At 49.6% G+C, this 24,671-nt stretch overlaps 1 protein-coding gene and 1 pseudogene across 1 annotated transcript; one reads left to right on the top strand and one right to left on the bottom strand.

The window, feature by feature from the left end:
* Positions 1-11,417: 11,417 nt before the first annotated feature.
* Positions 11,418-13,644, bottom strand: LOC128595406 (prolyl 3-hydroxylase OGFOD1-like; annotated as a pseudogene).
* Positions 13,645-13,798: 154 nt separating this feature from the next.
* On the top strand, positions 13,799-23,551 carry CAPNS1 (calpain small subunit 1). The gene is made up of 11 exons (XM_053604008.1): positions 13,799-13,954; positions 14,807-15,015; positions 16,103-16,136; positions 16,445-16,534; positions 16,687-16,744; positions 16,842-16,906; positions 20,044-20,112; positions 20,203-20,281; positions 20,417-20,533; positions 22,793-22,851; positions 23,031-23,551. The coding sequence occupies exons 2-11, from the start codon at positions 14,822-14,824 to the stop codon at positions 23,055-23,057; spliced, it is 792 nt and encodes a 263-aa protein (XP_053459983.1). The 5' UTR covers positions 13,799-13,954; positions 14,807-14,821; the 3' UTR covers positions 23,058-23,551.
* The last annotated feature ends 1,120 nt before the right edge of the window (positions 23,552-24,671 follow it).

The following is a 24,671-nucleotide window of genomic DNA, read 5'->3' as shown; positions in this document are numbered from 1 at the left end:
ATTTTAAAGGAGGGAATACTTACTCTATTTTATGGAATGAAGTGTTGCTTGGGAAAAATACATAAGAAAAATTAAAAGACTTCAAAAGGCTGGTGAAGCCTTTGCTCATAGCATTTCAGAGTCTGGCAAAGAGCATCGTGCCCTCACGGGTGTGCTGGGTGCCTGAATGCATCCTGCATGTGCCAGCGTGTGCAGTAACAACCCCTCATTAGCTCCTCATTAGCTTTCTCATTCCTGGTGGTGACTCTACTTGATTATTGCAATTACTTAATTACAACTTATAGAAAAGGGTGGGAAGCCAGGACAGAAACAGCGGCAGTGAATAGAATGAGGCTGAACTACCTGAGAACTACAGGGTGGGGAAGATCCTCCCAGCCATTTACTGGCCTGATGCTATGCGCTCTGATGCCCACTACAAAGTACAGGGACTGGACTCACACCTAGACTCATTCTCAAACCCAGGATGAGCCCAAAACACACAGGCTGGAGCTCAGACATGGGAGAGGCCATGCAGGAATAGAATAGGAAGATTCTCACATGCAGGCGGGGAGTGGTGGCTCACACCTGTAATTCCGGCACCTGGGAGGCCGAGGCAGATGGATTGCTTGAGCTCAGGAGTTCAAGACCAGCCTGAGCAAGAAGGAGACCCTGTCTCTACTTAAAAATAGAAAAACTAGCCAGGCATGGTGTCAGATGCCTGTAGTCCCAGCTACTCGGGAGGCTGAGGCAAGAGGATAGCTTGAGTCCAAGAGTATGAAGTTGCTGTGAGCTATGGTGACAGAGGATAATCTTGTGCCCCCCCCCATGGACACACTGACCATCCAAAATTATTCCTGTGACCTCCAGATAAGGGTCACAGACATTGAGCATGAAGGCCTGCCATACTGCAGACTCTCAGGCTTTAATGCTTTGTTGTTTTTTTTGTAGAGACAGAGTCTCACTTTATGGCCCTCGGTACAGTGCCGTGGCGTCACACAGCTCACAGCAACCTCCAACTCCTGGGCTTAAGCGATTCTCTTGCCTCAGCCTCCCAAGTAGCTGGGACTACAGGTGCCCGCCACAACGCCCAGCTATTTTTTGGTTGCAGTTCAGCTGGGGCCGGGTTTGAACCCGCCACCCTTGGTATATGGGGCCCGCGCCTTACCGACTGAGCCACAGGTGCTGCCCCAACGGTGGCATCATTATAACTCACAGCAACCTCAAACTCCTGGGCTCAAGTGATCCTCCTGCCTCAGCCTCCCAAGTAGCTGGGATTACAGGCGCCCAACACAATGCCCGGCTAGTTTTTCTATTTTCAGTAGCGGCAGGGTCTAGCTCTTGCACAGGCTATCCACCCGCCTTCGGCCTCTCAAAGTGCTGGGATTAGAGGCGTTGAGCACCTCGGAGCTGGCCTAAACGCAAACTTCATGACGTATGCAACATTGGCGTATCCATCGCCAACGCAAGGATTCGTATGCTACAGGCCCTCAACACAACAATACGTGTGCCAATTCCACACGGGACTACCGTATTGACTTTTTTCCTCAGAGAGGAAGAACTCTGACTCTGAAGCCGAACAGCCAAGGGCCAAAGGTTGCAGCTTCAGTCCTATAAAATGTGGCCATAATTGTGAAGATAAAATGAGCTAAATGATGCAAAGAGCCGACATCATATGATAACAGTTACTTTGATGGTTTCCTTTAATACTCACAACGGGCCCTGTCCCAGTTTTTTCACCTTCTCCCCTCATCACCCCACCTTTTCTACCCAAAGTCTGGGGTCGGGAGGGGATTCCCAAAGGATTCCCAGAGGATTCCTCGACAATAACCGCTCTCATCTCCCACGAGGGGGCAGCGGCGCACCAGTCAAGCGCTGCGCGCGGCGCATTACGGGGAGCGTAGTCTCTCCCAGAGCAGCGCGGGTGGAGCCAGCGTGGCATATAAACTACATTTCCCAGAAAGGCGTGCGACAGTCTCAGCCCCTCCTGGCTCAAGTATGGAAGCTGCGGTTTTGCCCGCTTCCGGCGGCCGGGGTAGGGTGCGGATTCCGCTGGGCCCACCGCGAAGGGCGATGCTGCGCAGGCGCGGCAGCCAGAGTCCCGCTGAGCTTAAGTTTCGGGTGCGAACTAGCCTTCCGGCTGCGACTTCCGCGCGGCGTCTGGGGCCAGGGTGGAGGAGGCGGAGGCGGTAGATCTCACTTCGTGCCCCGAGCCGGCGGCGCTGCCTTCCTGCCCTCCTGCCTGCCTGCGTCTCAGCCAGTCAGTCAACCAGGACGCTTGCTCCGCACCCAAGTCTCGTCTAGGCACAAAGACTTTCTGTCTCAAAAAAAAAAAAAAAAAAAGTAAATGGAAAAAAAAAACCCTCCATTTCTCCCCTTGTTTTTCTTTTTTTTTTTTTTTTTTGTAGAGACAGAGTCTCACTTTATGGCCCTCGGTAGAGTGCCGTGGCCTCACACAGCTCACAGCAACCTCCAACTCCTGGGCTTAAGCGATTCTCTTGCCTCAGCCTCCCGAGTAGCTGGGACTACAGGCGCCCGCCACAACGCCCGGCTATTTTTTGGTTGCAGTTTGGCTGGGGCCGGGTTTGAACGCGTCACCCTCAGTATATGGGGCCGGCGCCTTACCGACTGAGCCACAGGCGCCGCCCTCTCCCCTTGTTTTTCTTTTTGTTCTACACAGTCAAGCTTTTTATTTTATTTGTTTAGCCTATAAAGGGAATTTAAAAGTAGAACAGCAGGCTCGGCGCCTGTAGCTAAAGCGGCTAAAGCGCCAGCTACATACACCAGAGCTGGCGGGTTCGAATCCAGCCCGGGCCTTCCAAACAATGACAACTACAACCAAAAAATAGCCGGGCGTCGGCGGGCGCCTGTAGTCCCAGGTACGTGGGAGGCTGAGGCAAGAGAATGGCTTAAACCCAAGAGTTTGAGGTTGCTGTGAGCTGTGATGCTAGAGCACTCTACCCAGGTCGACATAGTGAGACTGTCTCAACAACAACAAAAAAAGATAAGGGGTCTATATCACCCCTTAACATTTGGGATAATTTTAAAATGTTAAAATATATGGCTGCCAGTTGTTTCGTAAATGTCTTTTACTGTGGGCTTGTTGGAAGCTGAATCCAAACAGGGTCCATTCACTGCATCTCTCATTCTACAACACTTCCTCTTCTGTCCCATTTTCCCTGTGGGATTTCCCATGGTCTGGTTTTGCCTTGTTACACCTCTTGGTGTCATTTTTTTTTTTTTTTTTTTTTGTAGAGACAGAGTCTCACCTTATTGCCCTCGGTAGAGTGCCGTGGTGTCACACGGCTCACAGCAACCTCCAAATCCTTGGGCTTAGGCGATTCTCTTTTTTTTTTTGTTTGTTTGTTTGTTCTTTGTTTTTTTTGTAGAGACAGAGTCTCACTTTATGGCCCTCGGTAGAGTGCCGTGGCCTCACACAGCTCACAGCAACCTCCAACTCCTGGGCTTAAGCGATTCTCTTGCCTCAGCCTCCCAAGTAGCTTAAGCGATTCTCTTGCCTCAGCCTCCCGAGCAGCTGGGACTACAGGCGCCCGCCACAACGCCCGGCTATTTTTTTGTTGCAGTTTGGCCGGGGCTGGGTTTGAACCCACCACCCTCGGCATATGAGGCCGGCGCCCTACCCGCTGAGCCACAGGCACCGCCCCTCTTGGTGTCTTTTAATAAGTTCTTCTGTTCCCTTCATGTTCTGCAAACTGGTAGATCCAAAGATTTGGTCAGATTCAGGTTCATTTTAGAGTTTAATATGAGTGATGTTGAGTTCTTCCATCAGGAAGTACATACCATCTAGTTGTCTCATTTTGTGATGTAAAATCTGATGTTGGATTCTGTCAAAGAAATTCATTCAATGACACTTGGTGAAACTCGGTAAGGCCAAGTTTATTCAGGACTGTGAATGGGGTCTAGCAGTGGAAGAGAGAGATTGGGCTCAATTCCTCCAAATACAGGACTGGCAAAAGGGAATTTATAGCGAAGGTACAGGGTGGGAATCACTGCATGGAAAATTACTGAGAGGTAACATCAGGTAAGGAGGATTCTGGCTACACCTACCTAAGAGAATGATCAGCTGTCACCTGGGGGATGGTGGAGGATGGGAACTTCATCAGATGTCAAAAATGAGGGGTTCTGGGTGGCGCTTGTGGCTCTGTGAGTAGGGTGCCAGCCCCATATACCGAGGGTGGCGGGTTCAAACCCAGCCCCTGCCAAATTGCAACAAAAAAATAGCTGGGCGTTGTGGCAGGCACCTGTAGTCCCAGCTACTCGGGAGGCTGAGGCAAGAGAATCGCCTAAGCCCAGGAGTTGGAGGTTGCTGTGAGCTGTGATGCCACAGCACTCTACCGAGGGGGATAAAGTGAAACTCTGTCTCTACAAAAAAAAAAAAGAGGAGTTCTTCCTAAACTGACTTACTAAGGGTCTCTGCTAAAACTGGACAAGGAAGTACATACATGGGCCTAGGAGAAGGTTCAGAAACATGACTGAAGTTTGGCCAACCAGAGAGTCTTTGTAAATTCTTGTGTCGTCAGTCAAACTTTAGGAAAGAGGTATCTATATATGTTCCTTCCTCCATCTCTCTCCACAAAAAAATTTTTTTTTAATTGCTAAAGCCCTTCCTTATTGCTACACCCAGAGGCAGTTCTCCACCCCAACTAACTGGTCCTGCAATAACAGCTAACATTCAGACCAGCGGTCTTTTTTTTTCTTTTTGAGACAGAGTAGAGTGCCCAGGTAGAGTGCTGTGGCATCACAGCTCACGGCAACCTCCAACTCTTTGGGCTTAAGTGATTCTCTTGTCTCAGCCTCTATGTAGCTGGGACTACAGGTGCTCACCACAACGCCCTGCTATATTTTGTTGTTGTTGCAGTTGTCATTGTTGTTTAGCTAGCCTAGGTGTATGTGGCTGGCACTGTAACCACTGTGCTACGGGCACCGAGCCAGACCAGCAGTTCTTAAACTGTTTCATCTCAGCTCCTCTTTATACTCCTTTTAGGACCTCAAACAGCTTTGGTTATGAGGGTTCTATCTGTAGATATTTACAACATTAGAAATTTAGAATTAAAAATGTACATTTAAAAATAATAAACGGGGGGCAGCACCCATAGCTCAGTGAGTAGGGTGCCAGCCTCATATACCGAGGGTGGCGGTTCAAACCCCACCCCGGCCAAACTGCAACGAAAAATAGCCAGGCATGTGTGGCGTCTGTGGCTCAGAGAGTAGGGCGCGGGCTCCATTTACCGAGGGTAGCGGGTTCAAACCTGGCCCCGGCCAAACTGCAACAAAAAAATAGCTGGATGTTGTGGCGGGTGCCTGTAGTCCCAGCTGCTCTGAAGGCTGAGGCAAGAGAATCGCCTAAGCCCAAGAGCTAGAGGTTGCTGTGAGCTGTGATGGCACAGCACTCTACCAAGGGCAATAAAGTGAGACTCTGTCTCTACAAAAAATAAATAAATAAATAAATAAAAATAACAATAATAAGCTGTTATTGTGTTAAAAAAAAAAATTTCAGCCAGGTGTGACATAGCAAGATCATGTCTTTCTTTTGAGACAGTCTCATTTTGTCACCCTCGGTAGAGTGCTGTGGCGTCACAGCTCACAGCAACCTCAAACACTTGGGCTTAAGTGATTCTCTTGCCTCAGCCTCCCAAGTAGCTGGTCTACAGGCACCCACCACAACGCCCGTCTATTTTTTGTTGAGGTCATCAACATAGTTGTTTAGCCAGCCCAGACTGGGTTGGAACCCACCAATCTCAATGTATGTGGCTGGTGCCATAACCACTGTGCTATGGGTGCCGATTCCGAAGATCATGTCTTTTTCTTTCTTTTTTTTTTTTTTTTTTGCAGTTTTTGGCCAGGGCTGGGTTTGAACCCTCCACCTTTTGTATATGGGGCCGGTGCCCTACTCCTTGAGCCACAGGCGCCGCCCTTTTATTTTATTTTTCTTTCTTTTGTTTTTTCTTTCTTTTTTATTTTTTTATTTATTTTATTTTTTATTTTATTTTTTTTGTAGGGACAGAGTCTCACTTTATGGCCCTCAGTAGAGTGCCATGGCATCACACAGCTCACAGCAACCTCCAACTCCTGGGCTCAAGCGATTCTCTTGCCTCAGCCTCCCAAGCAGCTGGGACTACAGGCGCCCGCCACAACGCCCAGCTATTTTTTGGTTGCAGTTCAGCCAGGGCCGGGTTTGAACCCGCCACCCTCAGTATATGGGGCCGGCGCCTTACCAACTGAGCCACAGGCGCCGCCCCTCTTTTGTTTTTCTAATATCATGTCTTAAATATATATATATATTTTTTTTTTTTGGTTAGGACTGGGCGCAGTAGCTCATGCCTGTAATCCCAGCACTCTGGGATTCGAGACCAGCCTGAGCCAGAGCAAGACCCTGTCTGTAAAAATAGGGAGCGCCTAAAGTCCCAGTTACTCAGGAGGCTGAGGAAAGAGAATCACTTGAGCTCAGGAGTCTGAGTTTTGTCTGGGGGTGACAAAGTGAGACTTTGTCTCAAAAAAATAAAATAAATTTGTTTTTAAGTTAAAAAATTTTCAACAAGTTTACTTTTAGGATGCAATTAGCTTTTATTAATGATTTTTTATTTTAGGAAGAGACTTTATTACCTCTTTTTATTTTTATTTATCTACTTTTGAGACAAGGTCTTGCTCTGTTGCTCAGGTTGGGGTGCAGTAGTGTCATCATAGCTCAGCAACCCTAAACTACTGGGCTCATGAGATCCTCCTGTCTCGGCCTCTCAAGTAGCTGGGACCACAGGCGCATACCACTGTGCCCTGCTTATTTTTCTATTTTTGTAGACATGGGGTCTGATTCTTGCTTAGGCTGGTCTCAGCTCCTGGCCCAAAGCAATTCTCTCACCTCAACCTCCTGAGTAGCTGGGATTATAGGTGCATGCCACCAAACCAGTCTGAATTTCCTATTTGTTTTTTTTTTTTAGGAGAAATTGGCCTGTTGGGCATTTGCCCGCTTCCTTAAAATTTCATTCTGATTATGTGACACTTAGCACAACTGACTCCATTGTGGGGTTGGTTTGTTGGGGCCTGTTGCAGGAGCTCAGTCCAAAATAATGGCCTCCTTTAAATTTTATTTAACACACACTGGCATTATTTTATGAAGCATAACTTTTTTTTTTTTTTGCAGGTTTTGGCCGGGGATGGGTTTGAACCCGCCACCTCCAGCATATGGGGCCGGTGCCCCACTCTGTTAAGCCACAGGTGCCACCCGAAGCATAACTTTTTTTTTTTTGGGTAGAGACAGAGTCTCACTTTATGGCCCTCGGTAGAGTGCCGTGGCCTCACACAGCTCACAGCAACTTCCAACTCCTGGGCTTAGGCGATTCTCTTGCCTCAGCCTCCCGAGTAGCTGGACTACAGGCGCCCGCCACAACGCCCGGCCTACTTTTTTTTTTTTTAATATTTCAGCTCATTGCAGTTATTCTCTTTATTGATCTTCAAAATTTCTTGTCTTTGGTCAGTGGAAGCCTATTCAAGTTGGTTCTTGGGTCTTTTTGACACTAGCCTGTATTTTTTTTCTTTGCAGTTTTTGGCTGGGGCCAGGTTTGAACCTGCCACCTCCAGCATATGGGGCCGGCGCCCTACCCCTTGAGCCACAGGTGCCTCCCTATGAAGCATAATTTTTTTGAAAAAATTAAAAGAATGGCATTGTTTTAATTTTTTTGTTGTTGTTGTTCCTTTGATTGTTTGTTTGTTCCTTTTTTTTTTTTTTTTGTAGAGACATAGTCTCACTGTACCGCCCTCGGGTAGAGTGCCGTGGCATCACACGGCTCACAGCAACCTCCAACTCTTGGGCTTATGCGATTCTCTTGCCTCAGCCTCCCGAGCAGCTGGGACTACAGGCGCCCGCCACAACGCCCGGCTATTTTTTTTGTTGTTGTTGCAGTTTGGCCAGGGCTGGGTTTGAACCCGCCACCCTTGGCATATGGGGCTGGCGCCCTACTCACTGAGCCATAGTTTTGATTGTTTGTTCCTTTTTGAGACAGAGTCTCACTCTGCTGCCCTGGGGTTAAGTGTCATGGTGCCATCCTAGCTCACAGCAACCTCAAACTCTTTGGCTCAAATGATCCTTTTGCCTCAGCTTCCCAAGTAGGTGGGACTACAGATGCCTGCCACAATGCCTGACTAATTTTTTGATTTTATTTATTTATTTATTTCAAGGCAGAGTCTTACTGTGTTACCCTAGGTAGAGTGCCGTGGAGTCATAACTCACAGCAATCTCAAACTCTTGGGCTTGGGCAATCCTCTTGCCTCAGCCTCCAAGAAGCTGAGACTACAGCTGTGTGCCACTATGCCTGGCTAGTTTTTCTTTTTGAGACAGAATCTCACTTTGTCGCCCTCGGTGGAGTGCTGTAATATCACAGCTCGTAGCAACCTCCAATCTTGGGCTCAAGTGATCCTCTTGCCTCAATTTTTCTATTTTTAGTAGAGACAGGGTCTCACTTTTGCTCAGGCTGGTCTCGAACTGATGAGTTCAATGTATCCACCTGCCTTGGCCTCCCAGAGTGCTAGGATTACAGGCGTGAGCCACCATGACTAGCCTTGTTGTTTGTTTTTTTGAGACAGAGTCTCTGCTGCCCTGGCATCATCATATCTCACAGCACGTCAAATTCTTTGGCTCAAACGATCCTCTTCCTTTAGCTTCCCAAAGCAGTTGATGGGGGAAAGAGTTTTATTTATTTATTAATGTGAGACAGAGTCTCACTTCTCTGTCCCTCTGGATAGAGTGCCGTGGTGTCATCCAGCTCACAGCAACCTCAAACTCTTGGGCTCAAGAGATCTTCCTTCCTAGGCCTTCCAAATAACTGGGACTACAGGCACCCCCCACTACGCCCAGTTAGTTTTAGTAGAGATGATGCCTTGATCTTGCTCTGGCTGGTCTGGAACTCCTGAGTGCAACTGATCCACCCACCTTGTTTTCCCAGAGTGCTGGGATTACAGGTATGAGCCATTGCACTGGTCCTAAGGGAGAAGAGTTTAGATTCCATAGGTGAAGCCAGTAAGATCTGCTGACAGGTTGAGGTGGGTGTGAAGGAAAGAGAGAGGTTTAGTAGGACCCTGGGATGTCTGGTCTTAGAGCTCCCACTGATCTAGGTGGGGGAGGTGGGGAGGAAGTCAGCCCAGGAGGTAGGTCAGGAGTTCAGTTTAGGATGTGCAAAGCCTGAAATGCCCCTAAGATGGGCTACACCTGTGGCTCAGTGAGTATGATGCCAGCCCCATATACCGAGGGTGGCAGGTTCAAACCTGACCCCAGCCAAACTGCAACAACAACAACAAAAATAGCTGGGCATTGTGATGGGTGCCTTTAGTTCCAGCTACTAGAGAGGCTGAGGCAAAAGAATCGCCTAAGCCCAAGAGCTGGAGGTTGCTGTGAACTGTGACGCCATGGCACTCTACCGAGGGCAACAAAATAAAACTCTGTCTCTAAAACAAAAAGAAAAAAGAAAGAAAGAAAGAAAGAAATTTGAGCGTTGATAGCCTACAGAGGGAATTTAAGCTATATGAGCAGGGGAGTTACTCGTGAGTAGAACAGATTGGAGGATTGAGAGGGAAGACTTAGGGCTGGCCAGGACCGAGATCAGGCAGACAAAACTACATGACAGGCTGGGCATGGAAGCTCCCACCTGTAATCCTAGCACTCTGGGAGGCCGAGGATTCTGGGTGGAATGCTTGAGCCCAGGAGTTCGAGACCAGTCTGGGCAAGAGCAAGACCCCATCTCTACTAAAAATAGAACAACTAGCTGGGTATTGTGGCAGGCACCTGTAGTCCCAGGTACTTGGGAGGCTGAGGCAGAAGGATCGCTTGAGCCCAAGAGTTTGAGATTGCTGTGAGTTATGATGCCACAGCACTCTACTCAGGACACAGAGTGGAACTCTGTCTTAAAAAAAAATAGAACTAGGGTGGCGCCTGTGGCTCAGTTGGTAAGGCGCCAGCCCCATATACTGAGGGCGGCGGGTTCAAACCTGGCCCCGGCTGAACTGCAACCAAAAAATAGCTGGGCGTTGTGGTGGGCGCCTGTAGTCCCAGCTACTCGGGAGGCTGAGGCAAGAGAATCACTTAAGCCCAGGAGTTGGAGGTTGCTGTGAGCTGTGCGAGGCCACGGCACTCTACTGAGGGCCATAAAGTGAGACTCTGTCTCTACAAAAAAGAAAAAATACAACTAGGTAACAATATGATTCCCATTTGCAGTGAGTGCTATGAGAAAATATAAGTCATTTCAAGAGCATGTAACTGGAAGCCTCACCTAGTTTCAGGTGAAGGTGGAGATTGCGAGGGCTTCCTGGAAGAAGTGACTTCTGAGCAACATCTAAAGCCTGAGAAGCCAGGCAAAAGAAAAAGAATGAAAGGAAAGTTCCCAGGAGCTGGCATAACCATTGTTGTAAAGTCCCGGCAAAAGTTAGTCTGGGTTCAGGGCAATGAACGGAAGCAGCTTAGTCTGGTCGGGAGGGGTGTGGTGAGAAGGGAATCCAGATTAGTCATCACCAAAAGATTTAAAAGATTTGTCATGAGCCAAACCCAGGTTCAGATCGGTCCTGCCACCCTCTGTGACCCTGCCTTTCAGAACCTCCATTTTCTCTGTTAAATCCCACCTCATAAACAAGTCAGTTGCCTTGGCCTAGCTCCAGCAAACCCTCAGGAAACATTAGTTGCAAATGCAGTTTGTCTGCTGTGATCTTGTTATTTGAGCTATTACCATATTAATTATATTATTAAGGAGTACAATTGGGCACGGTGGCTCATGCCTGTGTAATTCCAGCACTTTAGGAGGCCAAGGCAACAGGCTCACTTAAGGCCAGGAGTTCAGGATCAGCCTGAGCAATATGGTGAGACCCCCATCTCTACAAACAATAAGAAAAATGAGCCAGGAGTGGCAGTGCACACCTGAAGCTCCAGCTACATGGGAGGCAGAGGCAGAAGGATTGCTGGAGCTCCGGAGTTGGAGGCTGCAGGGAGATATCATTGTGTTTTAAGGATATAGGCTAGCAAGGAGAGCTTGGCTGCCTGAGTTAAACCCCAGAGAGTTTACTTATCTGTAAAATGGGGATAATGACCAAAATCTATCCTACAGGGCTCTTATGAGGAGAAATGAGCTGATGTCTGTGAAGCATTTAGGAGAGTGTCTGGCAGCTGTGTTTTTGTCAATATTACTTAAGGATAAGCAATAGTCAACAGGCTGAGGAATGCAAGTAGGCTCCAGGCTGAGGGAACAGCATAGGACAGACACAGAGGTTAATAGCTGTCATTTACCTCTGAGCAAGAGCAAGACCCCATCTCTCTTTTTTTTTTTGTTATAACTATTTTACCACAATAATCATTTTTTTAAATCACTGAAGACATCAATATGGAAAAAGAACTGAAAGTTAAAAAAAATTTTTTTTTAATGAAGAAATAAGTATATAGCTCCAAGCTCAAGGTCTAGGTTGAAGACAGTCATAGAGTCCCATTAAAGGGCAACCAGTTTTAAGAACAACGTAGACGATATACCATACAGCTTTACCTCACTCTGTGCCCAGCTCTTCCAGATTTCCCAGTATTAATGAAGGATCATGTTTTTGTTCAGCTTTGCCCAGTCCTATCATTCATAATAGACGAATGAAAAGTCCCAGAAACCTGTTCTGTTTGGGAAGGTTTTCTTTTGTTCTAGACTTCGGTGGTTAAAATGCTTGACAAATTTCAGAGTCTCTCTATCTCTGTAGACCAATGCCAAAGAATTGTTTTCTGGATTCACTGTTCGCAGCTCTTCATCTTCACCTTTAGCAATCTAGGAAGTAAAGTCACCGTACTCTGGCTCCCAGCCTTCACATCCACAGTACAGAATTAAGTCCAGGGCAAATTCAGCCTTGCTATTGTCATGGATTAAAGTGTAGTGACCCGTCTTCCAATGCCTCAATTCTCCTTGGCATGTGGGAACACTTAATTCTTTCTTTGTTTCATTTTCCTCTGGCTCTGGGCCTGTCTGTTGGCTCTTGTTAATGGCTGCCTGCTTATTCTCTGGCTCAGAGGAGCTATGGCTAGTCCCTTCTTCACTATAATCAGCAGCAAAGGCTGCTTCTTCCTCTTTTTTGTCATCAGTCTCATCTTCTAAAGGGGCCAAGAAGTGAAGCTTCAGGCCTGTGAAATTGGAGAGCAGCAAGAACAGTGCCTCGGAGTGGAATAACTCCATGCAGTCTCTCAGTACATCGGGAAGCTTACTCTCTTCAGCTTTCTCATAAAACCCTTTATTAGGGGGACTCCGGCTGCTCCATTCCACATCTCCTTTCTCCAGGGCCTCACAGACCTTTGCAAATTTCTCAGGCTTAAGAAACTCCTTGAGGAGAATTTCAGAACTTTCTTCAAACTCTTCTTGAATTTGACCTTGATAGTTCATGTCCAGATAAGTAGGGTTGATCCAATCATATAAAATTTCATGATCTTGTGGGATGTGAGGGCTCCCAAGTACAGGGGGTTCAATGTAGTTGGGAGGCCTGGTCAGTGAAGGACCATGAAACCAGCCACTTATAGACAAACGTGAGTTTTCTTCAGACACCTGGTGAAAGGATACTGGAGACACTTCAAAGAAGACCAGTTTGTTCCATGAAGGGATAAGAGGCTTGACGATGTCAAGACCCCATCTCTTTATCACTTAATTGTGAGGGGGCCAACCTATGTTCCCACTTTTTTTTTTTTTTCTTTTGAGACAGAGCCTCAAGCTTTTGCCCTGGGTAGAGTGCCCTGGCATCACAGCTCACAGCAACCTCTGACTCCTGGGCTTAAGTGATTCTCTTGCCTCAGCCTCCCCCGTAGTTAGGACCACAGGCGCCTGCCACAACGCCTGGCTATTTTTTGGTTGCAGTTGTCATTGTTGTTTGGCAGGCCAGGGCTGGATTCGAATCCACCAGCTCTGGTGTATGTGTCTGGCACCTTAGCTGCTTGGGCCATAGGCGCCAACCCCCATGTTCCCATTTTAGAGACGAGAAAATCTCTGCACTGTCTTGGGGGTCCACAAAGTTATTATGGGACAGAGCCAGAATTCAAACTCAAATCCAGGGGAGGGACTAAGGGCCAGACAACCATCATGTTCCCCCTGAAGAACCCTGAAAAAGTACCAGGCACAGTTTGGAGATTAGCGTCCGAGGGCAAGCACATGGCCTCCAAAAGTGAATTCAGTTTCCGGTCCTGTCTGCCTCTCCCTCCTTAGTGACCTCGGGAACATTTGGACTCAGAAACAAGTCCATGGCCTAAGGTCTCTTCCTGTGTTTGGGGCTCTTTTAGAGACTGGAAGACTGAGGATGCACTCTGGGCTCCTCCAAGAAAAAAAGGATTCAGATGATTCTGGGGACCCCTGCGTCGGGGGCGTGGTAAGGGGTGTGGGCGGGAGAAGGCACAAGGCAGCTTTCATACGTGGCCAAGCCCTATTTTCAGTTTGATGCCATCCGGGTTGCTGCAGGGAGCAGGGAAATCTACTCTAGTTTCTGTTCTTGCCACAGATACGGGCATTTGTTCCCCAGCTTGTGAACCAAACAAAACCCAGGGTCTCCAGATAGTGTTTGTCGCAGCAAAACCTAGAGGGAGGCAGTGTGCTGAGTCCCTTTTTGAATGGGCCAAAAACTGCAATCGTGGAGGCGGAAATTCACATTTCGATTGTAGTCTAGAATTCTCGGGCGCCTTCACCCAGGCTTTCAGAGATGTAGATGTGGGTAAAGATCTCAGGGTTAGAACCTCTGGTGCCAGAAACATGCTGGTGGATGTGTATGTGTGTGTGGAGGGGGGTGGGGGCGGCGGGTCGTCGTGCGCAGGCGCAGTTCCAATGCCGGCTCTAGGACCCCGCGGATGACAACTGGGCAGCTGTGCAGCGACTAACCCGGAGCTGCAGTCTGAGTCACCCGCCCCGCCCTCCGGAGCCGGACTCTGAGGGAGGCCCCGGAGCTGCAGAACCAACCGCGGGACCGCCGGACTTGGGAGGTGGTGAGATCCTGGCCCAGACTACCCCTGCACCCGTAACCCAGGCTTTGACTGCTCCCAGACCAGGCTAGATCTCAAAGGCCCGTCCTCAGGGGTCCCCCACACCTATGGTCTCATATTCGAGCCCCAGACTTGTCCGACCCCCGTTATCCCCTTCCCAGAGGCCTCTCCTCACCGCTGACTTGTAACCTAAAATACTAGCCACTAGATTGAAGAAGTACCCCGTGAATTCTTCCTGGGAGCGTCCAGAACCACAATCCTAGATCTGTGGCCCCAATTCCAATGGGGGACCCCGTTATTCCGCGCCCTGGGTCTCACAGCCATGCTCTTAGACCCGAGCCCACAGATCCAGAGGTGACACTATAATCTCGCCGCTGGGAGTACCTAAATGTTCAAACCCACCTTCCGGATTTCCTAGACCCCACCCCAGGGGCCTTCAGACCAAGGATATTTGATCCACGTCCCAGTCTCGCCGAAGATTCCTAAATTCAATTCTGGGGCTCTGGATCTCAGATTCGGTGTCCGGACGGGTCGGGTCCGCTTTACACCAATCTGAGGTCCACATAAGAACCCCCCGCAGACCTGCACCCCTGCCCTTAATGATGCCATGCGTGCACTCAGTCCAGGCTCCCTCAAGCCGAACCGGGTTTCGAACCGGATCATCCGTTTCTATCCCACACATCCGAAGACTATCTACTCTCAGAAGCCTAGGTGCCCAGCCAAAGGATAGGCTACCGCTTGTAGGTCTCAGATTCCTCCTCCAAGACCAGCTGCCGGAAATGCGTATTTTGGGGGAAGGGAGCGGGCTCAGGGGCGAGGCAGACACCTGACCCCTATCCCCATTTTCCTCCTCAGGACTGAGTCTCAGCCATGTTCCTGGTTAACTCCTTCTTGAAGGGCGGCGGCGGCGGCGGGGGAGGCGGCGGCCTAGGCGGGGGCCTGGGGAATGTGCTTGGAGGCCTGATCAGCGGGGCCGGAGGGGGCGGCGGCGGCGGCGGTGGTGGTGGCGGAGGCGGCGGAGGGACCGCCATGCGTATCCTAGGCGGAGTCATTAGCGCCATTAGGTAAGGAGGAGTTTAGCCGGGGGGCGTGGCCTGGAGGAGGGGCGTGGCCCAATGAGAATAGATGGGCTTAACCTCGAGGTTAACCTGGGAGCCTTAATTAGGCTGGGCTGGCCTGTTCAGGGATGCTGACCTTAAAGAGAACCACTCTTAAGGATGCTGTTGTCTGTTCATGAGGGCGGGGTTTGGCATGGGCGAGGGCTGGTTGTACAGGTCAATAAAGAAAATATTGGCCCTGAGGAGAGGGATCTGGAGTTTTGGGAGGTAGGGCTTAATGGTGTTGGGCGCGGCCTGCATTGGCTAAGGTAGAGATGAACGTTGAAGGGGCGGAGCCAATGCTTCTGAGTGACTCTTCATATGGGCGGGGCTTGACATAGGGGGGCGGCCTGCTGTCTTAGGTGAGTCGACAAGAGGTGAGCCCAGGAGAGGTGAGCCCAGCAGAGGCCGAGGCTTAATGAGATAAAGGAAATGACCCAGTATGGACTGGCCTGGCCTAGAATTGGCAGGGTTAATGGAGAAAAATGCCCTGGAAAGGGTAGGGGTAGGGCAGTTATCTACTGGACTTAATTAGCCACGGCCATTTCGCAGGGATCCCTCAGAGAGTGGAGACTAATGGAGCTGTGACAGGATGTTGGGAAGACAGGAATTCAGAAGAGGGGGTGATAGAGAGTAAGAGTCCTGGGCATAAGGGACCTAAAGAGGGTGAGGCCCCGGGAAGCTGGGGTAGAGCCTCTGACAGGTGAGCCCTCGAATGCCATTGGACCTACTGGGTGGGGTTTGGGTTGAATGGGGCCAAGATAAGTCTGGAATTTGCCATCGGGGAGGTGTGCCATGGCAGTAGTGGCACTTACTGCGGGGGCTGGTCCGTGGGTTTCTTCATGGATGGGGTTGGCCTGATGCAGAGAGAGAAGGGGTAAGAGCAGGCGGTGTGGGTTGAGGCAGATGAGAACAAGGACAGTGGAAGGGGGGCACAGTGACCAGGAAAGGAAGGTGGCAGGGAGGCTGGGATTGGGAGGCCGGAGCGGGCTGTCCGCGGGCCCTGCCCGTTGGACGCCCCGCCCCCTGGCGCTAACTCCTCATCTCCTCTTAGTGAGGCGGCTGCGCAGTACAACCCGGAGCCCCCGGTAAGCCGCCTTCTCAAAACTAGAGACCCCTTTTCTCCCTCCCAGGCCTTTGTCAGGTCCCACCACTGTTTCTTTAGAGAAGCCCCACCTTCCTCATCTTACGAAATTTCTCTGTCATTAAGACCCTCCCTTGCCATGTCCCCATAGCCATGGGTCCTAGCCATGTCACACGTATTCACTCTCATTCCTCTGATCAGCTGGCCACCCAGGCCACTCTGACCTTCCCATCTAGGGTGCTTGGGTATAGGGTGCTGTCCTGGTCTGGGCATCCCTCTTCCTACCTTCTCTGAGATCTCCTCCCTTTGCAGCCCCCACGTACACATTACTCCAACATTGAGGCCAACGAGAGTGAGGAGGTCCGGCAGTTCCGGAGACTCTTTGCCCAGCTGGCTGGAGATGTAAGTAACCTGGGGCCCTGGTCTGGTGTCTTCCCCTGGGCTGCTATTGTGCAGATACACTTGATCGTGAAGATCCAGAAGTCCCCATTCTTCTTCATGACGCCTACACCCCTTTCAGTCACCCCTGTTGTACCCCTAACTTCTGCCTGCAGGACATGGAAGTCAGTGCCACAGAACTTATGAACATTCTCAACAAGGTTGTGACTCGACGTGAGTGACTAGGGTCAAGGCATAGGGCAGGGTCAGAGGCATAGGGGTGGGGGTGGCTGTGATGTCTGTCCTCTGACTTTCAACCTGTTCCCCACAGACCCTGATCTGAAGACTGATGGTTTTGGCATTGACACATGTCGCAGCATGGTGGCCGTGATGGATGTATCCTTGGGGATAGTCTGGGGGAGGTCCTGGGAGAAGAGGGAGTTTTTTGAGAGAATGTCTTTGATAGCCGGGATGCAGCCTTCATACCCTAGACATGGTATCCTCACATCAGAACACACACTCACCTATAAACATGTGGCAGTAAATAATAAAAACTCGAACTGTCACTGCTGGCACTACACTTAGATTAACTGACTGAACCTTCGCAGCCACCCTGTTGGACAGGTTCTTTTTGTTGTTGTTGTTGCAGTTTTTGGCTGGGGCTGGGTTTGAACCTGCCACCTCCAGCATATGGGCCGGTGCCCTACTCCTTTGAGCCACAGGCACTCCCCTGGACAGGTTTTTAAACTCCTTTTTTTTAAAGACCAAGTCTTACTCTTTCACCCTGGGTAGAGCACTGTGGTGTCATAGCTCACAACAACCTCAAACTCTTGGGCTTAAGCAATCTTCTGGCTTCTGTCTTGCGAATAGGTAGGTCTATAGGCATGCACCCTATGCCTGACTAGTTTTTCTTTTTTTTTTAATTTTTAATTTCAGTTTGCTTGTTCATTCTTCTTTGTTTAAAGTACTCCTTCTTTTTTGTTCATTTTCTTCTTCCTCTGGCGGTGCTGGCTGTTTTTGATGTTGTTAGTAGAGATGGGGTCTTACTCTGGCTCACTGCTGCTCATACTGGTCTGGAACCTCTGAGCTCAGACAATCCACCTGCCTCGGCCTCCCACAGTGCTGGGACTACAGGCGTGAGCCACCACGCCTGGCCTTCTTTTCTTTTTTTTTTTTTTTTTGCAGTTTTTGGCCGGGGCTGGGTTTGAACCTGCTACCTCCGGCATATGGGGCCGGCGCCCTACCCCTTTGAGCCACAGGCACCGCCCTTTCTTTTCTTTTTTTTAAAGTCTCACTTTGTCACCCTCGGTAGAGTGCCATGCCTTCACAGCTCACAGCAACCTTCAGCTCTTGGGCTCAGGCAATCATCCGGCCTCAACCTCCCAAGTAGCTGGGAACACAGGCACCCGCCACAATGCCTGGCTATTTTTTGTTGCAGTTTGGCCAGGGCCGGGTTCAAACCCACCATCCTCGGTATATGGGACTGGCGCCTTACTGAGCCACAGGCGCCGCCCTAGATTTTCTATTTTTTTTTTTTTTTTTTTTTTTTGTGGTTTTTTGGCCAGGGCTGGGTTTGAACCCGCCACCTCCGGCATATAGGACCAGCGCCCTACTCCTTGAGCCACAGGCGCCGCCCTAGATTTTCTATTTTTACTAAAGACAGGGTCTTATTGCTCAGGTTGGTCTTGAACTCCTGAGTTCAGAGAAGCAGTTATTTGTCTGAAGTTTCCTAACACATAAAATGGAGTATAACTGGACATGGTGGCTCATGCCTGTAATCCTAGCACTCTGTGAGACTGAGGCAGGTGGATTGCATGAGAAGCCAAGCTTAGAACACCATACATACACATACATGCATACTGAAGAGCAGACGCACATATGTGAAGGTATATGCACAGGAATGCATGTGTATATTTACACGTGGGCCAGCCATTAGCTGATTTTGAATATATGTACGTTCAGTTGGTAAGATAATACAGATGCACATATATATACATGTCATGTGCTCACATGTATTGCATAGAATAAAACTATCGAAACTTTTCCCTTTAGCCAGGTTACTGAGAGCCTCTTTGTGCCTCAGTTTCCCTGTCTGTAAAATGAGGGCAGTGATAATGGTGATGCCAAATTGGAGTTATATGATAAAAGTTTAGTACAATGTGAAGCTCATAGTAAGTAGTCTGTACATATTAGCTGTTACTATGATCTTAGGTGGATTGTTTTCCAGCTTTGAATATTTCCTTGTCCGGGAATAATCTTGGTAGGGTTGGTGTCCTGAGGACTCAGTAAGAAAAGTGATATTCCTGTGGCGGGCGCCTGTAGTCCCAGCTACTCGGGAGGCTGAGGCAAGAGAATTGCTTAAGCTCAGGAGTTGGAGGTTGCTGTGAGCTATGTGATGCCACGGCACTCTACTGAGGGCCATAAAGTGAGACTCTGTCTCTACAAAAAAAAAAAAAAAAGAGTTGGAGGTTGCTGTGAGCTATGACGCTACAGCACTCTAGTGAGGGTGACATCGTGAGACTGTCTCAAAAAAAATTTTTTTTTATAAAATGAGAACTGAATAACTTTTATTAGGTGAGGATTTTTTTTTTTTTTTTGTAGTGACAGAGTCTCACTTTATCACCCTCGGTAGAGTGCCATGGCATCACACAGCTCACAGCAACTTCCAACTCCTGGGCTGAAGCGATTCTCTTGCCTCAGTCTCCCGAGTAGCTGGGACTACAGGTGCCCGCCACAACGCCTGGCTATTTTTCTTTTTTTTTTTTTTTGTAGAGACAGAGTGTCACTGTACCGCCCTCGGGTAGAGTTCCATGGCGTCACATGGCTCACAGCAACCTCTAACTCTTGGGCTTACATGATTCTCTTGCCTCAGCCTCCCGAGCAGCTGGGACTACAGGCGCCCGCCACAACACCCGGCTATTTTTTTGTTGCAGTTTGGCCGGGGCTGGGTTTGAACCTGCCACCCTCAGCATATGGGGCCGGCGCCCTACTCACTGAGCCACAGGCGCCGCCCCAACGCCCGGCTATTTTTCGGTAGTCTTTTTTTTTTTTTTTTTTTTGGCCAGGGCTGGGTTTGAACCTGCAACCTCCGGCATATGGGGCTGGTGCCCTACCCTTTGAGCCACAGGCACCGCCCACGCCCAGCTATTTTTTGGTTTGCAGTTCAGCCGGGGTCGGGTTTGAACCCGCCACCCTCGGTATGTGGGGCTGGCGCCTTACGGACTGAGCCACAGGCGCCGCCCTAGGTGAGGAATTTATAGTTTGGAGATTTCAGTATAATTTATAGTTTGGAAAAGTGCAATATAATTCCCCATGGTTATGTTCAAAGAGAGTCCTTATATAGAAATATAGGATAAATTAAATATATGAATAAGATGAAAAATAAAACCACATGCCAGGTGACATGACAAAGTTTGGATGAGAGCTAGAGTTTTAGCTTGGGTTCTCCTGTTTGCCGTACCATCATCCCGAACACAATACAAACAGTATGGGGCATCTGGGTACAGCTGTCACTCTTAACACCCTTCCACCAGAGTGACACCACAGGCAAGCTGGGCTTTGAGGAATTCAAATACCTGTGGAATAACATCAAAAGGTGGCAGGTATGCAGCAGCCTCTGAAATCCCTGGCACCCCCAAGCCATGAGAAATGCCCCATGATGCTCAGTTGGACCCTGCCCTCTGTCACTACAGGCCATATACAAACAGTTTGATGTTGACCGATCAGGGACCATTTGCAGCAGTGAACTCCCAGGGGCCTTCGAGGCAGCAGGTATGCTGGCAAGGATGTGGTAGGGCTGGGGTAGGATTAATGGGGCAGCCCCCACTGAGATAGTCTGAGCCTGAATCTTGAGGGAGTGGCTTGGGCCATGTGGCCTCCACTCCTACAGGACTAACCCATTCCCAGGGTTTCATCTGAATGAACATCTCTATAACATGATCATCCGGCGCTACTCTGATGAGGAAGGCAACATGGATTTTGACAACTTCATCAGCTGCTTGGTCAGGCTGGACGCCATGTTCCGTGAGTCACACCCCAGCTGTCTTTCCCAGTTGTTCAACCTCCATTGGCTAAGGTCTTCTCTAAGCCTGAGCTTGAAGAGGGCTATGCTAGAGGCACAGCAGTAACTAAAACAGCTCCAGTTCTTGCCCTCACCGGTGTTTTTGGTTGGACCCTCAGTTCAAAGAGTGCTGAACTCAAGTGCGATGGGGAAGCACAAGTCTTGGAGTGGCCAGTAGGGACTAGATCATGAAGTCATCCCTGATAATGGCAATTATTGACTCCATTTAGGGTTCAAGGAGGCAAAATAGCTTGCTTACAGCCACTCAGCTAGGAGGGTGCAAAGCTAGAATTTGAATTTGGGTTTCTCCGAGATCTGAGCTGAATTGAGTGAGAGGAGGCAGGAGCAGTGGGCGTGGTCGAGCCATGCAGGGATGTGAATGCCACGTTCAGGGGTGCTCAGACTCTACCTGAAGAGAATTGAAGAGCAGGGCAGGTTCTAGGCAGGGGAGAGACACTGTCAGGTTTAGAAGGCTCTTTGGCCTCCCAAGAGCCCAGGGAGGACAGCACATTGGCAGCATGATAAAGGCCGGGTACAGGGGCTCACACTTGTAATCCTAGCACTCTGGGAGGCCCAGACGGATTGCTGGAGGTTAGGAGTTCAAGACCAGCCTGAGCAAGAGTGAGACCAGTCTCTAAAAACTACTTGGGCATTGTGGCGGGTGCCTGTAGTCCCAGCTACTTGGGAGACTGAGACAAGAGGATCACTTGAGACCAGGAATTGGAGGTTGCTGTGAGCTATGACGACATGGCACTCCATAGAGGGTAACATAATGAGATTTTGTCTCAAAAAAAAAAAAAAAAAGAATAGCTAGCACTTTACTGACTGTTTACTCTGGGCAGCGCCTGTGGCTGAAGGAGTAGGACACTGGCCCCATATACTGGGGGTGGCAGGTTCAAACCTGGCCCCAGCCAAAAGTGCAAAAAAGCAATAGTTTACTCTGTGCCAAGTACTGTGTTAGTGCTTTTGTGTTGGTAACTCATTTTATCCAGTTCTGTGAGATAGATGTCATTTTATTTTTATATTTATTTATTTACTTATTATTAACTTTTTTTTTTTTTTGAGAGTCTCACTCTGTTGCCCTTGGCATCATAGCTCACAGCAACCTCAAACTCTTAGGTTTAAGTAACCCTCTTTCCTCAGCCTCCCAAGTAGCTGGGTGCCCAGCTACCATCATGCCTAGCTAGTTTTTATTTTTTTTTTTTTCTATTTTAAGTAGCTGGGACTACAGGTGCCCACCATCACACCTGGCTAGTTTTTCTATTTTTTTTTTTTCCTATTTTTAGCAGAAATGGGGTCTCACTCTTGCTCAGGCTGGTCTTAAACTCCTGAGCTCAAGCAATCTAGCCACTTCAGCCTCCCAGAGTGCTAGGATTACAGGTGTGAGTCACTACGCCTGGCCTTATTTTAAAACAAGGCACAGAGAAATGAAGTGATGTGCCCCAGGTCACATAGCAAGAGAGTGAGGGGGCAGCGCCTGTGGCTCAGTTGGTAGGGCACCGGCCCCATATACCGAGGGTGGCGGGTTCAAACCCGGCCCCGGCCAAACTGCAACCAAAAAATAGCCGGGCGTTGTGGCGAGCGCCTGTAGTCCCAGCTACTTGGGAGGCTGAGGCAAGAGAATTGCTTAAGCCCAGGAGTTGGAGGTTGCTGTGAGCTGGGTGAGGCCACGGCACTCTACCGAGGGCCATAAAGTGAGACTCTGTCTCTACAAAAAAAAAAAAAGAGTGAGGAAATTGGAACACAGACTGTTACCCATGCCGATGATAGCCTCTGTATATAGAACATCTCCTTCCCACCTCACCTTTTTTTAGACAGAGTCTCACTATGTTGCCCTGTGTAGAGTGCCGTGGCGTCACAGCTCACAGCAACCTCAAGCTCTTGGGCTTAAGCGATTCTCTTGCCTCAGCCTCCCAAGTAGCTGAGACTACAGGTGCCTACCACAGTGCACAACTATTTTTTGGTTGGCGTTGTCATTGTTGTTTGGCAGGCCCGGGCTCGGTTCTAACCCGCCAGCTGTGGTGTATGTGGCTGGCAAGTGCTACCTATTCTTAATGTCTTGTGCTAGTATAATATTATCCTAAAAGCCAGTCTCTCGGGGTGGTGCCTGTGGCTCAAGGAGTAGGGCGCCAGCCCCATATACTGGGGGTGGCAAGGTCAAGCCTGGTCCCAGCCTAAACTGCAAAAAAAAGGCAGTTTCTTCCTTCCCCTAAACCCTGCAGGGGCCTTCAAATCTCTTGACAAAGATGGCACTGGACAAATCCAGGTGAACATCCAAGAGGTAAGAAGCCCAATCCTGGGGTATGGGCACCTGGGGGAGACCCCCACCCTGTAGCCCTTTGAACCAGCTCTGAGCTTCAGCGCCCTCCCTCCTGTTTTCCAAAACGGCACCTGGGTGAGGGGAGAGGGTCTGGTATCCCAGGGTTCCCTGCTCCTCACTCTGTGCCTTCCTCTCCCCAGTGGTTGCAGCTGACTATGTATTCCTGAATGGGGACCCCAGACCTGCCCCCTCACCACCTTGCTGTAGGAGTTACCTTGGAGCTGCATTCTCCCGGATGGCTGATCCCATCTATGTCACGTCTTCATGGTCCTGGTGACCCACTGGCCTTGTTTTCTCCCAGCCCTTGGCACCTAGCTTTTCCATCAACATCCAGGGCCCAACATGCCCCGACATGCCATTCCCCGAGTTAATACTGGCTCTAAGTCATGCTAGCATGCTTTGCCCACCTCTACCACACCCACTTCACACCCCCTCTATAACCTCTCTCCTTTACTTGTACCAAGCCCCACATGCCCCAAAGGCCCTCTCACAGTTCTGGAAGGATCATTCCAGTCCCTACATACACGGGCACACCTGTTTTCACAGTTACCACCCAAGGGGCCAAACTGGGCCATTCCTGGCCCACATGCCCTAGTGCCTTTGTATTTTGCTCCCAGCCTGCCAGGCTCAGGAGAAATAAATGCACCCAGTTGCTGCTCTCTGTGGGCTCTGCCTCTTGTCCTTAAAGTTGAGGGGTGGCTCCCTCTGGAGAAGAGGTACTCAGGGTCCTAGGGAAGGGTGTGGAGTAGGGTGGGGTGTTGCATCTATCCCCAGGCCCAGGGCTGAATCTACATATCTCCTCATCCTTTTCTTGTCTGTTTCATTTTTTCTCATACTGGATTTTAGTTGAGCTGTAGCCTCATTTTTTTTTATTTTTGAGACAAAGTCTCACTCTATGGCCCTGATAGAGTGCTGTAGCATCATAGTTCACAGCAACCTCAAACTCTTGGTCTCAAGTGATTCTGTTGCCTCAGCCTCCCAAGTAGCTGGGATTACACGCACCTACCATAATCCCTGGCTAGTTTTTCTATTTTTAGTACAGACTGGGTCTCACTCTTGCTTAGGCTGGTCTTGAACTCCTGAGCTCAAGCAATTCACCCACCTCAGCCTCCCAGAGTTCTGGGATTACAGGCATGAGCCACCACACCTGGCCTATAGCCTCACTCTTGCTGAGATCCGTCACTGATCCTTGTAGGGGCTTGGGCTGGGGCTTAGACCCAGGAGCCCAGGTAATCTCTGTTTCTGCTTCCAGAGCCCAGGCTGTTTTTTTTGAGACAGTCTCAACTGTGTCGCCCTTGGTAGAGTGCCATGGCATCACAGCTTATAGCAACCTCAAACTCTTGGGCTCAAGTGATTCTCTTGCCTCAGCCTCCCAAGTAGCTGGGACTACAGGCATCCTCCACAACACCTGGCTATTTTTAGATTGCAGTTGTTTAGCTGGCCCAGGCAGGGTTCAAACCCACCACCCTCTGTGTATGTGGCTGGTGCCATAACCACTGTGCTAGGGACACCGAGCCAGAAGCTTTGGTCCTTGAGTCAGTCTCCATCCTCATTTGCCTCTCCCTCTGTGGACCATGTTCAGTGTATTCCCACCTTTGAGTCTCAACAGGGGGAGGTGTCACCATCACCACTTACAGAGCCTCTGTATCACCAGAGCACCACCCATCCCCAGGCCCTGAGGGGCAGCCCAAGGGTGCTAGGGGGTTCTCAGCAGAGGGCTGAGAGGCAGCAACTTCCTAGGAGTAGCCCTGTTTCAGCATGAAGGACCAAAGGGCTGGGGC

This window comes from Nycticebus coucang, chromosome 10, assembly GCF_027406575.1.
Source record: "Nycticebus coucang isolate mNycCou1 chromosome 10, mNycCou1.pri, whole genome shotgun sequence".
Taxonomy (NCBI): Eukaryota; Metazoa; Chordata; class Mammalia; order Primates; family Lorisidae; genus Nycticebus; species Nycticebus coucang.
The sequence above is the reverse complement of the archived record's forward strand: the minus strand, read 5'-3'. Positions and strand labels throughout refer to the sequence as shown.